Source organism: Camelus ferus, chromosome 11, assembly GCF_009834535.1.
Source record: "Camelus ferus isolate YT-003-E chromosome 11, BCGSAC_Cfer_1.0, whole genome shotgun sequence".
In the NCBI taxonomy this organism is placed as follows: Eukaryota; Metazoa; Chordata; class Mammalia; order Artiodactyla; family Camelidae; genus Camelus; species Camelus ferus.
The window spans coordinates 59509870-59527161 of NC_045706.1; the positions used below are offsets into that span (position 1 = coordinate 59509870).

A 17292-nucleotide genomic window follows, 5' to 3' on the forward strand; every position below is an offset into this window, starting at 1 on the left:
CATGTCTTACAGCGTGACTCTGACGGGGCCTGGACCCTGGGGCTTCCGTCTGCAAGGGGGCAAGGACTTCAATATGCCGCTCACCATCTCCCGGGTGAGTGTGCGGTGCCCACAGCCTGGTACCCACGAGGGAGGGCATGCTGGGAGGAGGGTGTGTGCATCTGTCTGTCCGTCCTCCCTGAGGTTCTTGGAAAGATGAGCACGCTTTCCTGGTCTAGGGGATGGGACTAGACCCACCTAGATACTGCCAGCCACAGGCCCTTGGTTTGGGCCACAGCTGTTGCCCACCTGAGCTGGCTGGCCTATTAGAATGTGAAACAGGGGGTAGCGGCTGTTGTTTTGAGCAGAGGAGGAAAGGCCAGGCAGGCAGGTGGGCAGAAAGTACAGTGCCTTCCTTTCTAAGCCCTACCCTGGGAGGATGGGCTCAGGGTGTCCCCAAGCCTGGAGTATCTCCCTGGGAGTCGACAGCTGCTTTTGGGAGACAGCACTCCTAGAGGGCAGGTGGCAGGCGGGTGGATAGTTAGATGGACAGACCACTGACCTTGGCTGCCCTGCTGTCGGGGCTGGGAGCTGGGCTGCACTGGTAACTGGTCTCCAGCACCCACTCCTTCCCAGACCTCAGCTAACAGACTCCGTCTCCCTCCGCCTCCCTGGGCCTCACACTGGCTGGCTTCATGGAGCTGGGCCTTCCTCACCTGCCTGAGCCCTGGCCACTCACCTGCAGCTGCCCTCCTGCCTGTCTCACGTCTTGTTCCCCATGCTCACCTGAAAGGGCCATGAGTCCTGCAGTGTCTGTGATCAGGGAGTAGCACTGTCTGATGGGGATGTCACAGATCTTTGGTGACTGTCTGAGTAACTCCCTCGTCCAACTGGTGACACCGAAGTCCAGAGAAGCTAGCTGCTTGAGAGGAAGCTGTCTGTGAGAAGGGACTTTGTTTTAACCACTGCTGTGTCCCTGGCACCCAGATCAGTACCTAAGACACAGTAGGTGCTCAGGCAACACTTGTTAAGTAAAAGGACTTCCCCGTAAGTCCAGCAGAGGCGGTGCTGAAGGCCCCAAGGCTCAGGGCAGATTGTGAAATGTTCCAGGGCAAAGACAACCCCTGCCTGGTGGGGTAAGGCTGAGGCTGAGCTCCGGCAGGGCTGGTGCGGGCACGAGGGGGCAGGCTGAGGCCCGGGGCTGTCACTGGAGGGTGATGGATAGGCGGGGGTATCTGGGCCTCTGCCCACCTGGAGGCAGGGAGACAGCGGAGACTTGCCTTGGGCCTGGGGGTGGGGCGGCGTGGGCGGCGTGGGCGGCGGGGAGGCACTGAGGTGGGCAAGCCAGGCAAGGCCTGAAGGGTGCTTGGCAGAGGGGGCAGGGAGACAGTGCCCCCCCCCCGGAGGCACAGTCCTGGCTGGGGAAACTGATGTGGACACTGGGGGGAACTTAAGAAGGAACGCCCCCCTCAGAGGAGCTGTGGGAGCCCCAAAACAGCCACAGGGGCTACACTCCTCTGAGACAGGCGCTGGCCTAGCTCCAGTGCAGGGAAAAGCCTCGTCCTCTATCCTCCTGCTGCAAGTTCGCCTCATTCTACCCCGAGAATCCAGACCCACCGCCCTGGACACAGGGTCCCAGATACTAAAAAGACACCCAGAGCCTCGCATACTCCATCTGATGACACGGTGACACATGGGCAGTGAGCCCCAGTGGACACACCCCCACCCCAGCCCCAAGACCCTCCATAGCTTCCCAGCCCCGCGGTTGCAGGTCTTCTCCCTGCATCAAGCAGGACCATCCACCCTCACTCTCCTGGGTCCACCAGCATCCTACGCCCGGGATGCAGCCCAGATCTCCCCCAGTCCCACCACCCTCAGGACCTCCTTCTGCTGCTCCCTGCCCCATCCCTATGGGTGGAAATTAGCCCCCTGGCTCAGTGGCACCCAGGATAGCCAATTACCTCATCCAGGGTCTATGCGCCACCTGGCCCCAGCCAGCCCAGGGCTTAAATTGCAGCACAGAGGCCTTAAGCTAGACAGCAGGAAGAATGTCCTCACTGCGGGCAGGGGGTATATTGGGTTGTACTAGAGCCAATGACTAGGGGGGACTTTTAAAAATAGAACCCAAAGCTCAGGCCGGGCATCAGGGGGTGGGCATAATGGCCTCTCAGCTCCCTTCAGGGGCACACCCCAAATCACCAAGGCTGTGGAACAAGCTGGACTGGGTGCTGGGCCCTTCCCAGGGCTTGGAGCCTCGATAAGTCCTCTGGTGGGCCACTGATACCCTGGGATCGGGCAACCCAGGCTCAGGGATGCTGGCCAGGCAGCCCTCCGGACACTCAGCCCTGCCCTCCCAGCTGGGCTGTGGTGTTTCCTGCTGGGGTGATCAAGTCCTTCTGCATCAGGAACTTCTTCCCTAAGAGGATGCAGAGCCCTCTGGAGGAAGCCTATTTCCACCGCAGCTATGACCCGCTTTTCACAGTGGGCCGATAGATTCTCAGGCGTCCTGGCCTGAGCCTTTGCAACAGGGAAGTGGCGTATTGCGGTGGGGGCACTGGCAAAGGCAGGGCCTGCTCATTCTCAGCAGGGGCTGGCATCCCCAGGCATATGCACTGCGAGCCTGAGCATGGAGGTCAGGCAGGCAGGGCTGGGGCTGGCTTCTCACTTCAGAGCCGGGCAAACGAGATTCAAACTTGCTCACGAACTCCTGAGTCCTTGGTAACCCCTAACTCCCATGCCTCTGGTGAGGGACTAGTAGAAAAGCACGGAGTGGGGCCCGTCCCCTGTCCGCTGCAGGGACTGGGCTGCAGCTCCCCCTGTGAGGAGGCCGGCCACCTGCAGTCTGGGTAGTGACTCCCGGACCCACCCTACCCTGCCCACCAGCCCCACAGCAACAACCTTGGAGCAGTAGCAGCCCCTCAAGTCCTCCCTTTGGTGGGTCTCAGTCTAAGGACCCACAGAGAAGTGGGTTCAGGAGAGAGACTCAGAGGGCAGAGGGGAAATGCCTTTATTCAACCTGGACAGGTGCGGCTGGGCCTGCAATGTGAGCTGCCCTCTCACCCCCACCCTCTCCAACCCCAGCCGGTTCTCCAGGAAATGGGGGAGGGGTGGCAGCAGCTCCAAACGCCCCGCCCCCACCCCTGTGGGAGCAGCTAGGCCAGAGGCTGGGGCCGTGGTCTGGGACCTTGTCCCTTAGTGCATGTTGTAGCCCCTGGCAGTATGACCAAGGCATACGCTTTTGTTTGGCTCTGCTGCTCTCAGCTATGTTACCTTAGAAAAGTCAGTTCACCTTTTCAGCCTCAGTTTTCTCATCTGTAAGATGGGGAGAGTGCATTCATGAAAACACATGTGTGAGAGTGCATTCTAATGGGCACTTCTGAAAATACACCTGTGAGGATGGGGGAGTGGTAGAACTGAGCCCCGGCCCAGGGAGGTGCTGTCTCCCTGCTCCAAGGCCTCCAGTCCTTAGGGCCTCACCCACTGGCCTAGCAGGCTCACCTGGGTCCCCAGCCTGGAGGCCTCTGCCCATTTGCTGTTTCCGGTTCCAGGATTTGTCAGGCTCTCCCAGCTATGGGGGTAGGTGCAGAGGACAGAGGGTCCCTGAGGAGAGGAAGGAGGACAGGCCGAGACTATTCTGGGGCGACTGTGCCAGCCGTTTCTGGAATTTTGAGGCCGTCGTGCTGTTTCTTGGGCCGCGCCTAGCAGTGCTGACAGCCCGTGCTGTTTATAGCCATGCTGAAGGTCAGATCAGCCTCTGGAGGGCTGCTGCAGGGCTGGCAGGGTCCTCCTGAACAAACGAATGGGGAAGATAACTGGACAGAGGCCCTCCGCTGAAGAATGCATCCTTAGAGGTCCCCAGAGCAGGCCCTCTCCCTGCATGCTTTTTCTCCCTGGTACTCAGAGATGTTCCTGACCCCATGAGGGCCCTGAAGGGAGTGGGCGTGAGATTGGCTGGGTCGTGGTGAGCAGACAGTCCAAGCTCCTCAACTCAAGCAACTCCATGGGCAGCCCCCAGGGCTCCTCCAGCTGAAGGCATTGTGGGACAGCAGTAAATGGGAGGAGGACGGGGCTTACTGGTGACGTCTGCCAGGACTTGCTGGGTCAGCCCTTCTGCCTGGGAGATGTCTCCCCAGTTCCCTGAATCCCCCTCTCAGCCCGGGGTTATCCGTGATTGCAAAGGTCCCCCCACCCTTTGCAATGGAGCCCTCCCATTCCTAAACATAGCTTCTTTGCTCTTTTGAAGCCAGGATCCACCTCTTCCCAGGAACCATCCTAAGTGGCATAAAGCAGACTTTGCCATGTCCCAGTGCTCTCGGGGACCCACCGGGTAGCATCCAGGACATAGACAGAACTATGACACAAGAGGAGAAGAGAAGTGGGAGGGTGGGAAGCGCTCCTTGGTGGAGCACGGGCTTAGCATGCACAAGGGCTCAATCCCCAGTACCTCCATTAATGAATAAATAAATAAAATCCACCCCCCCAAAAAAGAAAAAAAAGATAAAAAACATTTTTTAAATTAAAAAAAGAGAGAGAGAGAGAAGAAAGAGACTCAGAAGGCCAGGGAGGGGTGTGATCAGCTAGAGAAGTAACCAGTGACCCCTGGCTTTGGGCACAGGGAGGTCATTGGTGTATGTGAAGCGGTGGGGGTCAAAGTCAGATGGCTGAACGTGAGAGGGATGGGAGATCGCAGAGGCAGGACCCGCTGGTCACCTCTTGGAGAGAAACATGGCGAGAGCCAGTTGGAGCAGCTAAGGCCGGGACAATGAGAGACCTTTTTCGAAGACAATTTTTTTAGAGCAGTTTTAGGTTCACAGCAACACTGAGGGGAAATTTCTCAGCGATTTCTCATCTATCCCCTGCTCCCACACATGCACAGCCTCACCCACCACCTACATCCTCCACCAGAGTGTGCCTTTGTTACAACTGATGAAGCTACGTTGACACATCATTATTACCCAGAGCCCAGAGTTTACATTAGGACTCTCTCTTGGTGTCTTACATTCTGTGGTTTTGGACCGCTGTATTACATGTATCCATTATAGTGTCATAGAGAGTATTATCATTGCCCTAAAAATCCCCTGTGCAAGGAAAGGCTTTTTGAGTATAAACAAGACTCCGGCATTTTTATCAGCCAGGGTGTGGTGGGAGAGTGGGGCCATGGGATGACAGAAGGTTCCAGTGAGAGGGTAAAGGATGGAGCAAGGCCTCAGGGGAGGACAGATGGGAAGGGAGCAGAGTATGGCCTGATAGTGTAATTTAATCACAAGATGTAAAATGCACTTAGGGCTCCATGAATATCCCCTGGGGTGTCAGCCAGAGAGGGTTGGGAGGAGGTGCTGGAAGTTGCGCAGCCCACAGCATCCACTCCCTGCCCTTGCCCCCATCCCTCGCCACACCTACACTGGCAGATCTAGAGGGAAAGGAAGACAGGGGCCTGTCTGGGTTTAAGCACTGCGAGTGATGGCCGGGAACTTCTGTGGAGCCCAGTGGCCCCCTCTGCTGCTGGGGAGCAGGGGAAATGCAGCCAAGGGCATGCCAGCGCCTTGCTTCCCTGGGACCCTGGACAGAACTTTTCTCCCTTCCACATGATGCTTTGCCCCCGCCCCCACCAGGGACAGGAGGCTGGCTCAGGGCTGATCAGTCAGGGCTAGCCCCTGGCACACCACCCTCTGCCAGCTCCAGATTTTGTTTCCCATGGAGCCGGGGAATGCAGCCTCCCAGCCTCCAACCCCTGGTGCCTCCCAGGGGAAGGGGCCAGGGGCAGAACCTGAGCCTCTTCATTTGGAGCATCCCTGAAACTTTCTCAGCTCTGCACTGTCCTTGTATCGTACCCTATTTAGTGGTGAAATCCTCTCCACAATCCTGGGGGAAAGGCATTGTTGCCGGCATTACCCAGAGGGCTGGCACAGCAAGCTCAGGTCTGGCTCAGACCAGGGTCCGTGCGCTTTGCTCTGCTGCTCCCCCCACCTCCCCCCAGGCACTGGAGGGTCGCTGGGGCCACAGCTGCTGCCTGGCCCCAGCTACCCCTGCGCCCTCTCTGGGGTGCCCTAAATCACGGCCCAGCAAGGAGGAAGGACTCCTGTGATGATCTGGGCCCCCATACACCTAGAACCTGTCCAAGGGGCTTTTGAGACAGGCCCTCAGTTCCCCGTTGAGAGGTGCCTGGAGACTGGAGAAAACTGAGAAGTATAATGGGAAGGAAACAATCATTACAAAGGGTTTTTCAAGTGCTCAAGAGGGGCTAGAAAGCCTCTAAAGGAAAAATATCCTCCGAAGATTTATTTAGCAGCTTGGAGTCTTTTCTGGGACAAGGAAAACAGCAAGAGGGGGTGAGGGAATCAGACAAGAGATACAGGGGTACCTCATGCCTGGACTGCACTCTTCACAAGCCCTGGGCTTTGGGCAAGGGTCCAAGGGTGGCCCCACACTTCTGCCCAGCAGGCTGCTCCTGCCAGCTGGGGAGGGGATCTGATGGCCTGTGGGCTGAGCTGACAGACAACCTCCTTAGGGTCCCTGCCTCCATCCTGTCCCCTCATTTAAGGAGACCTGGGCTGAACGAGCAGAGCACCTCCCCACAAGAGGATTTATAGCACCCTCCACCCCACCAGCGTGAGGGGTCTTGGGCCCTGCTCAGAGCAGCCAAAGGTCAGGCCAGCTGAGCCCTGACGAACAGACACAGGTGTGGGGAGAGAGGCGCCGAGGCGGGCTGGAGCCAGCCCGGCGGCTCTCCTCAGGGAGCTTGGCTACCGACCAGGCCCCGGGGGAGGCTGGGCTCTTCCCCTGGGAATAGGATCTCTTTAGTCCAAACTTGAGGATGAGGGAGGAGCCAGGCAGGGCCAGGGAGCCCTGCAGAAAGGGATGGTGTTGGCTAGCCCATGCCTGCAGGAGAAAGACATTCTCAAGGCAGCTCCGAAGGGAGGGCATCCAGGTGGCCCCGTGGCTTGCCCTAGCTGATCTGGCCCCAGTCTCTCTTGGATGTCATTCTAGTGTCCTTGTTCACACTTTATCCATGATCTCCTGGACACAGCTCTGGTCCTGCTTGGCAGGCATCACCTCCACCGGCATGAGGCCCCCTTCTCTGTTGATGCTTAGAAGCATTTTGGGGAGCCCTGGGGTTGGGGAGCCCTGCTTGGGGGTGTCCTGCTGTGGGGGAGCCCCACAGGCAGTCCACTAAGACCGCAGAGGCATCGTACAGTTTACCCAGAATGGAAACACACTGGTGTCTGCTACCTTCTCCGCAATGCTTCAGACATAAGCTGGATGGATGGATGGAGAGAGGGGTGGGCACGTGACCAGCAAGTCGCATGAAAAGCTACAGAAGAACCTCAGTGGTGGGTATTTGGGTGTTCACTGTAGAACTGCAGGATTCGTTCCGCCTTTTTCTCTGTTTGAAAATGTCCATAACCAAGTGTCAGGGACAGCAGAGCCCTGACCGTGAAGCTAGAAGGTGCAGGGAAGGTGATTTTCTGCAGGCCAGGCCTGGCTGAGCAGCTCAGCCTGCCCTCAGGAGTCCGCTCTCAGCCTAGAAAGTGCTTGGCTTTTCTTTGTTGTTGTTTTTTATCCTTTGTGCAACCACTGAAATCTAAGGAGACAACCCACTCTTGTCATTAGTAGGGGCTCTGCATGGCCACTGATTCGGAGATGAAGGCGACACTGGTTTTGAGATGGCCTGTGGGGCTCCAAGGTGCCCCTGTGAGTCCTTGGAGAGCAGGCTGGACTTGGCAAACCAGACAGCGTGGCTTCCTGACCATCCAGCCCTTTGTTTCTCTGTTGCCCTTGCCTCGTCTCAGCAGATTCTGGGGGTAGTGGGGAGGCTGCTCTGGGCACAAGGTGGCCAGTGTTTAAGAAGATACCAAGGTTTCTGGGCCTGAAATGGTGGGTCCAGAGCAATCGGCGAGAGCTCTCCTGCTCTTGCAGTTATCCCTGGGTTAGCACAAGCGGTTCCCGGCCCACCCTGAAGAGCCCGTCCGGGAATGGCCTGCAGGCTGGTGACTGCAGGGCCCTGGTTTGGATGGGAGATCTCGGAGATGGGCCTGGCCGGAGGTTTCCATCCACATCTGAGAGCCCAGAGTCTGGCCAGAGGCCCACCCAAGCCTGGCATCTGGTATAAGACTGTCCCCAGGTCCTTTCTAGGCTCCATCTAGGATGGTCCCCAAGCCTTGGCCAGAAAATGGCTTCTGTCAGCATTAGAAGCCAGCCTTGTTCCTGGGGTATAGCCAGGAAGTTGACTGGGATGTGCCCAGAGAAGCCAGGAGGACTGGCTGGTGGGCATGTTGGGGAGGAAAAACCAAGGGACACGCTCCAGGCACAGCTCAGCAGGGGGCAACTCCCAGGGGCTCCTCTCTCCTTTGATGTCACTGGGGGCAAGGCCTGCCTGGCATCCCAAGTGATGTCATGGGGAGCTTCCACATGATTTCATGGGGGTCAGGTTATAAACTCATTCTATGTGATGTCAGTGGGGGGTGGGGCTTGCATGATATTCCACGTGACGTCACGGGGGTGGAGCCAGAGTCTCCGTGACATTCCATGAGACATCTTTAGTAGTGAGGCTTCATCACATTCCAGGTAATGTCACTAGAGGCCGGCCATCAAGCTATTTTAGGTGATGTCACTAGGCCCTCCAGCATTTTGCATTTCATGTGACGTCACTGGCGGGGAGGCCATCACGGCATTCAGGGTACTATTACTGGGGTGGGACATGCAGAATTTGGCATTGTGCACGATGTCATTGGGAGTGGAGTCTGAGCCATCACACCATCCCAAGGAATGTCCCTGGGAATGTGGCCTTCGTGACATTGCATGGGGTGTTCCTGGGGTGGCACATCCATGGCATTCTGTGTGATCACACTAGGGGTGGGGCCCCCAGATGCTAACATTCTGTAATGTCACTAGGGTGCAAGATTTGGGAACTGGCCTCCACATTTGCACCTGCCCTTCTGGAAGTTCAGCCCACCACTGAGCCCCACCCTACGTCCCAGCCGACCTCGCTCCCAGGCAGGGTTGACAGCTCGGCCAGCCCTCTCCGTACAACTGCCAGGGTAGCACTAGGCACTTACACGAGAATACTTTTGTGAGCATGCATTTGGCCCGCCTGCTGGCCTGGCAGCATCTCTGCAGTGGGTGGTGCTGAGTCTTAGCAGCTGCGGAGTTCTTCTGGAACCTAGAGAGTGTGCCCTGAATTTGCAGGGCGCAGATGTTATAGTGGGCTAATTGATGTAACAAACACCTCCTCCCCTTCCAGATCTCAATGGCTTAGCACGGTGAAAGTTTATTGGATGTTATGCAACATCCAGTGTGGTGCTCCTTAGTCACATCTCCTCCAAGCAGTGACTCTAGGATCCAGGTCCCTTCCAGTTAGTGGCTTGGCTGTCCTCTGCATCCAGTCAGCTGACAAGCAGAGAGAGTGAAGGATGGCAAGATGGTTAGAAGGCAGGCCTGGAAGTGGTGTACACTGCTTCCTCCCATGTTCCACGAGCCAGAGCTAGTCTCATGGCCACATTCAGATACAAAGCACTAGGGAAGATGACAGCTGTATGCCAGGAAGAGGAATCAGGCTTGGTGAGCAGTGGGTACTGGCCATAGTGAATGAAAGACAAAAATGGCAGGCCTCTACTGGATGATCCCGGGTGATTCTTCCCTGAGGACTGGCCCATCCTCAGGCCCAGTCTCCTTATGCTCACCCCTCATCTGCTGTCCTCTCAGATCACGCCGGGCAGCAAGGCCGCCCAGTCCCAGCTCAGCCAGGGTGACCTCGTGGTGGCCATTGACGGCGTCAACACGGATACCATGACCCACCTGGAGGCCCAGAACAAGATCAAGTCTGCCAGCTACAACCTGAGTCTCACACTGCAAAAGTAGGTGGGGACTCTCCAGAGCAGGGGGCTGGGTGTGGACACCAGGGGCCCGAGAGAGGAGCTGTCCAGCATGGGCCCAGCCTTGTGCTACAGGGCCACATGGGATAGTAAGGACATCCTCTGGACCAGAGGAATGACAGGACCAAGTCAACGTGACCTGCCACGTCTGTGCTTCACTTTACTGATGAGGCTCAGAGAGGGCGGGTCCCTGTGCTGCCAGTATGTGGGCAATCGGGCCTAGAAGCCAGGGTCTTCCCTGCTTTCTCTTTGCCCAGGCAGTCTCCCTGGGACCTAGCAGAGGCCCATACCTGCCATGTACTCCAGCGCCACGACTCCTCCATGCTGGTCAGGCCCAGTGCCTGCCTGGGGCAGGCCCTCTGCCCTGGATCCCTGCATTTCAGACGTTCTCCCCTCGCCAGCCCTGCCCAGAGAGGAGCTTCTGGCCCCAGAGGCACCTGTCTTCATCTGGTCCCATTTCTGGTTTTTCCAGGTCGAAGCGTCCCATTCCCATCTCTACGGCTCCGCCCCCGATCCAGTCCCCTCTGCCGGTGATCCCCCACCAGAAGGTAGGTGCTGACTGTGGGAGACAGGCTCCCTTGGCCATGGTTCCTGGAGTACAGCCCCTGGTCTGCCTGCCTGACCCTCAGTTGGCCTGACTCGAGCAAGGTGGTGGGACCAGCCCTGCGCCAGGCCTGCCCCTGCCGTGGCTGATGCCAGGGAGGTGGGGCAGGCTCCCGGGGAGAGGCGTTTGAGCCCCGACGAAATTCTGAGTGCCGAGACGCCCACCAGGTGCCTAGCCAACACCCTGGGCCTCGGAGCTGGGCTGACCAAAAATCAGTTTAGGCAGCAGTGTTTTCAGGGGAGGGACCATGCTCCCAGCCAAGTAGGGACAGGCATCCAGAAGGCTCTGACCCTTGTCCTCCTGAGGGCACCAGGGAGGGGGCCGTGACTGTGAAATGGTTTGAGCCAGCCACCCCAGGAGGCGCTCCCAGGTGTGGGGGACCTGCTGGCCTTCAGGGCTCCTCTTCTGTCTCAGGACCTCTCCCTCCAGTTTGCCTTTCTCCTCCCAAATGCACACCCCTAACAGCACTCAGAAGTGCTGGTGCGGCCAAGAGGCAGGCACACCTCATCTCTGTGCCCCAGGCCCCTTCCCAGATCCTTCTAAGCAGCTCAACGCCAAGGCACCCAAAGCACAGGAGGCCCACCCCACCGCTCCTACAGGACTGCACACTCCCACCCTCCACCCCTCCCTGTATGACTTCATACTGACCCTATCGGTCCAGTGGGGCACAGTGGGCAATGGGCCAGGTGGAGGAGGAAGGACAGGGAGAATCTGTCAGGGGTTTGGGGTGGGTGACAGCTAAGGGAAGTGGGCAGAGGGCTGCTTGGGAGAAGCTGCAGAGGCAGACTGAGGGGACCAAGTGTCAGCCCCCTCCTTCCTCAGTTTCCCATCTGGCATCTCTACTTTGCCTGTTCACCAGCCCGGGACCCCCTCTCACTGGCCATGTGGGGGCATCACAGCATGAGGTCAGCAAAGTGGGAGGCAAGGCTGTGCTTGCCAGGTGTCCCCACTCAGAGGAAAGGGGGTCAGATGTAAGATGGAGGGGGCTGCCCCCAATTCTCTAAGACCCATACCCTTCTTTCCTTCAGCCCTGCAGGCAGGCTGGCTTGGCTGAGCTTTCTGAATGGGGCTTTGCATTTGGTCCAGGTGGATGAGAGCTCCTGGGCCAAGAGCCACGTACGTGCCTCCTCCGCTCTTTTGGACAAAACCCTTCTCTTCCAGGTGTCCAGTCTGTCCCTCCCGGGCTCTATGCAGCGGGCTGCAGGCTGCAGGGTGGCAGGCTGCTGGGCGCTCGCACTAACACCTCTGTTTCAGGTCCACGCAGATGCGCTGGGACGGGCGCGGCTTCTAACTGCTCTCTTCTCTCTCCCCTGCATGGCGCTGCCCTGGGCCAGGACCCGGCTCTGGACATGAACAGCAGCCTGGCAGCACCCAGCCCCAGCCCCGAGGCAAGGGCTGGCCTGGGCACCCCAGGCACGCCGGGCACCCCGGAGCTCAGACAGACCTTTAGCTCCTCCTTCTCCCAGACCTCTGTCTTCTCCTCACACATGGAGGCCTCTGACCCCGGCCCTCCACGGGGCAGCCCAGGGAACAAGACCAGCCTGGAGGGGGCTCTGGACAAACTCAGCCTGAAAACCCCGCTGGGCTCAAGTCAGCCAAGGCAGTATAACAACCCCATTGGCCTGTACTCAGCAGAGACCCTGAGGGAGATGGCTCAGATGTATCAGATGAGCCTCCGAGGGAAGGCCTCAGGTGCCGGACTCCTAGGAGGGTAGGTAACGGGCGCACAGCTCTCCACTGGTGGTCTGGGCCACCTGGGTCCTCAGTGCTCACGGAGACCTGATCAGGTGGTCAGAGCAAGGAACTGGCCTCCTTCTGGCCAGCCCCAAGCCCAAAGTCTGCGCAGGCTAAGAGCAGTGAAAGTAATCATCCTGTTGACATTGGCCATGAGCTGGGTCCTTCCTTGCTTTGCATAAGCTGGGGTGACGTGTGGGATTTTGCAGAGAGGGAAACTGAGGCTCAGAGATGGTTAAGTCAAGGTCCAGCTATCCAGCCACTAAGTGGCCAAGGCTGGGCTTGAATGCAAGAGACTCCCAAAATTCTGACATCAGGTCACCCTCCTGGGACAGGACAAAGTCTGATACCTCCAGGAGCTCTGGGGAAGGGGACAGGCTGGTCCCCACCCCTCTGGGAGCCTTGAGAGGTGGGAGGACAAGTTCTCCAGGGCAGGAAGTGGTCTGGGAAGGCTGCCTGGAAGAGGGAGCATCTGAGCTGGGTACAGAGAGAATGGGCAATGGTGTGAGGGGGGTGGGCTGTCAGGAATGACCCTGGCTAGTGTGGGGCATCAAGAAAGCAGGACATCGAGGAGAAAGGGGCTGTGCAGGAGAACAGCAGGCCACCCCCTGCCCTCTGTGGTCTAGCTGATGGGACTCTTTGAGCACAAGATTTAAAAGAATCTAGAGCCCGGGTGGGTGTTGTAGAGGGGCTGAACAGAGGGAGCCTCCAAGCAGAATGCATATTAGCTTCTAAGAACTTCACGTTTGTTATCTCATTGTAACTTCTCCCACAGCCCCATGCAGTTGGTATAACTGTCTGGGCTAGAGGCAGAGCAGGCTGAATCAAGGCAACGTGGCCTAGCGTTAGGGGTTCAGGGCTCTTCCATGAGACTGTCCACGTCTCAGGATTGCTGGGAGGACTGAGGGAGACAACACATGCGTGCATAGCGCTGAGAACGGATGAGTCAGCATCACAAAGCAGGTCAGCTGGATCCAAGCCACACCCTTCCTTTGACCTTGACACAGAAGGTGCCTGTGCTCAGCTGTTCACTACTCCCCTGGGGGTCCCCATCCTCCCCACATCCCCTAGATCTTTCTGGATTCTGAGTGAAGCTGGGCACTCCATGGTCTGAGCATTTAGACCTTGGCTTCTCTGGACCAAGGTGGCAAAGCCTTATATCCCCAGGCTTTTTCCATCTGGGCCAGCTGGATCCAAGCCCACACCCTTCCTTTGACCTTGACGACTGGGGACCAGTTAACAGTCCATATGCTTTATCTAACACAACTCTCTCAGCAACACTTCCCCCATTTTGTACTTGGGAAATCGAAGCCCAGAGAGAGTGAGTAATTTGCCCAAGGTCACACAGCCAAAGAGTAGCAGACAGAACTGGTACTCAGTTCAGACTGACTCCTCCCTACATAGAGGAGTCAGACTGCCTGCACCGTTGCCTGCACCACTCCTCTTCCCATGACTCCCAAGGTGCCCTCCCATTGATGCAAGCCCTTCTCAGAAACTGACAAGTGCTGAATTATTACTTGACACTCAGAGCAGCAGGGTCCAATGGTTTCTTGATGGTCTAAAGACCAAGTGTGGTGCACACTCATCCAAAGCAAAGGCTGATGCTGCGGTCCCGGGAGGAGGGGCGGAGCCTCTGACCCGGGCTGGTAGGGGCTGAGGCCACAATCTTTGTTAAATGTCTAACTGCTCACAGCAGATAGCGTTGGCAAATGCTAATCCCCATGTCCATTCATTGAACACTTAACTCATGCTGAGGGCTTTATACTCAGGATTCTGTTTAGTCTGCGGTGGGTACCATCATCTTGATTTTATGAATGAGGAGACTGAGGCTAAAACAGGTGGGTAACGCCCAGAGCCACTGGCTAGGAACAGGCAGGATGAGGATTTGAACTCTGTCCTATCTCGCTTCAAAAGGAAGCTCCTTCCCCTCCTTTCTCTGGGCAGCTTGCAAGGTGATTCCTTGGCTGCTTGTATCCTCTCAGGAGGAGTAGAGAGGAGCAGATCGGGGTGCAAGAACAGCCCAGCCTGCAGCCCCCTGCACCTCGTTCTCTCTGAGGCCGGTGCTGAAGGGGAGTATCCTTCAGGCCAGTAGGTACAATGTCCCCCCGGGTGGGTCTTACATCTTTGGCTCATTCACCCCAAGACCTGGGTGCTGGCTCCTCTCTGAACCATGTCTGCTGCAGGCATCCCAGTCCCCATGTCCTCAGGCAGAAGCTAGGCAGGGGGCAGGAACCAATGCCAAAGAAGGAGGTGGCTACCCAGGTAGGAAGGGGCAGAGGCAGCCCCCAAGGCCAACACTGCCCTCTACAGGGGGCACTGGGCTGGTCAGGGCAAGGGCTGACCCTGCAGCTGTCGACACTGGCCAAAAATGGAGAAGGAATGGGAGATCTGTGCTGGCCCTTTCCTAATATAACTCCACATGCAGCTATTTTGAGCCTGGGAGGACAGAGGGGATTTTATCAGCTCTGACACAGGGTTAGGCTGAGACTAGGGGGTCTCCTTAGCTTTGACCTGTATCCCCAGAGTCCTAGCCAAGGGATGACCAGGGCCAGGCCAGCTGAGGCCTAGGCTCTCTCAGGAAGAGCCCAGTGTGGTCAGATCTGGGAAGGTGGCAGAGTGTGGGGACAGGGACACCACCTTCTGCACGCTTCTCCCCTCAGGTTTCTGACAAGGGTCTACCACTGCAAGTAAGAGGCATTTAAAGAAACAGTGCCAGCAATGCCTCCCTTAAGGAGATGATGCTCCAGGAGGCTGGCTCTCAGATAAGAGCGTGAGGCTAGAGTTGCTCTTGTAGTGTCCAAGCTGGGCTGCTTTGGTTGGGGGCTTTCCTACGATAAGCCTTGGACCCACACTTCTCCTAAGCCTCCCTACTCCTCCATCCTGCCTCGCTGCCCATCCACAGGGCCTTGAGGGGCGGTTACTGGAAACTGCACATACCCCCTGCTATTGTGCCCCCAGAGTGTCCAGGGCTGCCTGCCCCTCCTCTTAGATGGAGACCATGTTCCTAGGGCTGTGAGTAAGCCCACCGCACACACACCCCGGCACCATGGCAACTCCAGCTCTGGGAGCAGAATTCCCGGAGCTGCCCCTCAGGGTAAGTCCAGAGCTGCTGTCTGGCCCAGAGGTGCCTGGGGCCTCGGCCATTCCTGTAGCAGCCATAGCTGGTCCTGTCTCCATCTCCAACTTCTACTCCCAGGGTCTATAGCCAGGTTGCATGTGAGAGAGTCACATACATGGTACATGAGTGCCCATAAAGATGGACCAGAAAACCCTTCTCCCTGGCAAATCTTCACGTATCGTGCACCTACCAAGGGGGAAAGGCTGCTTTTGGCATCTGTGACCCAAACTGAGAGGCTGTGATCGCGACTCTGAGCTCTTCCCCTTCTTCACTCGGCACTGTCCTCACCCAGTCCCAGTGCGGCCCCACAACAGCCAGTCTGAGGATGGTCCCTTCCCTCAAACCCTCTGGCAGGAGCCTCGCTCTGACAGTCCTGTCTTCTTTGCTCTTTCTCTCCTCCCCAGGTGGTAGTCAACTCTCCAGCCAAGTTAGTATCAAAGGAAAGCATGTGTGTGCGCTTGCGTGCATATCCTAGCATGCGTCGGCGTGTCTGGGGGTCTGGATAGCGTGTGCCTGTGGCAGCATGTGTACGCGTGTGCGCATGCGTGAGTGGGGGTGCATTTGTGTCCCCGAGTGAGCCTGCATGTGTGTGAAGCTGCGAGTACGGCGTGGAGGCGTTGGGGACGGGTGCTAGGGCTCCGTCTGATGCTCCCGGCCACTCTGCTCCCAGTTTTCCTGCTGCAGCTGCTTAAGACCGCAGGCTGGCTGGCTCTAGTGGGCGGTGGGTGGAGGGCTGCGGTTCCGGGTGAGCCTGAAGACATTTCTGGCCTGGCGGGACCCCTCAGAAGGGCTAGCCTGACCTTGTCTTTGCCCGCGGAGCGAGCGCACTTACCTGCTGGAGGGAAAAGCCTCGAAGGGGAGAGACTGGCAGGCCACACAGCAAGTTCGACTTGGAGGGCCTGAGCCCCTGAGCCCTGCTCCGAGGAAGAAGCACATGCACTGAAGCCTCTGGAGGAGAAGATCCCACCCGCCACCCAGCGGGTGGCCAGCAGGATGAGCCCTTTCGTGGAGGAACCAAGCTCAGAATCCCCGTGGGTGCCCAGTGGGGCTGCTTTTGGCCTTTGGAGCGTTCTGGACTCCGCTTGGGCTGCCGCTGCCTCTCACGCGTGGCCCCGTTCCTGTTCTCTAACCCCAATCCCTACTCCCCAACCCTTTCTGCCTCTGCTTCCCTGCGGGCGTGATGAGAGATCGCGCAATGCCTGGCGCCCCCTGCTGACCCTAGGAGGTAGCTCAGGCTGAGATCTGGGAAAGCGGCGGTGGGCAAGAAAAACCTTCCGCAGAGGACTCTGGGAAGGGTGCCAGGATTTTTCCTGACCAGACTCAGCGAGCCCACGGGGTGGGGGTGGGGTGGGGGCACTTGGGTAGCCTACCTGGGGTCAGGCTTTGGGAGATCTCTCTCCACATCCTCCCCCACCAGCCCTCACCTTGACCCGTCTAACTCCACCTGTCGCCCTTCTCTCCTTTCACCTCCCTCCCTCGCACCCCCTCCCATGTCCCCCCACTCCCCTCCCCCAGCGCCGAGGAACGCTTCAACCCTAGTGCCCTGAAGGATTCGGCCCTGTCGACCCACAAGCCCATTGAAGTGAAGGGGCTGGGCGGCAAGGCCACCATCATCCACGCGCAATACAACACGCCCATCAGCATGTACTCCCAGGACGCCATCATGGACGCCATCGCCGGGCAGGCCCAGGCTCAGGGCAGTGACTTCAGTGGGTAAGCGCGTCCCCTCCTCCGCAGAAGCTCGGTGCTCACCGCCTCCTCCACCTCGTCCGTCACCTGCCGAGGGCACCAGGCCCCGGGCGCCATCGGAGACATTAGGCATCGGGATCAACTTTCCTCCCTCGTCTTGAGCCCCCCAGGGCACAGACCTTGGATGAGAGCCAGCCTTTGCCCCGGCCGTCCAGAACATGGTGTTCTCTCTTAAGAATCAATCTTATGGTCAGCTTTAGGGGAAGGGTGGAGAATGCAAAATGTGGTGCTTCCTC

At 58.0% G+C, this 17292-nt stretch overlaps 1 protein-coding gene across 7 annotated transcripts in view; it reads left to right on the top strand.

Moving 5' to 3' along the window:
* LDB3 (LIM domain binding 3) overlaps positions 1 to 17292 on the top strand; it is a 61325-nt gene continuing 44033 nt past the window's right edge. For 2 of the 7 annotated variants that reach the window (XM_032491629.1, XM_032491630.1), the window contains exons 1-5: positions 2 to 94; positions 9682 to 9833; positions 10324 to 10399; positions 11790 to 12166; positions 16823 to 17020. In XM_032491629.1, coding sequence (XP_032347520.1) covers positions 2 to 94; positions 9682 to 9833; positions 10324 to 10399; positions 11790 to 12166; positions 16823 to 17020 — 896 coding nt within the window. Of the gene's footprint in view, positions 95 to 9681; positions 9834 to 10323; positions 10400 to 11789; positions 12167 to 15711; positions 15735 to 16822; positions 17021 to 17292 lie in introns of all 7 variants that reach the window. The other 5 variants (XM_032491625.1, XM_032491628.1, XM_032491624.1 and 2 more) reach the window with 3 other exon arrangements.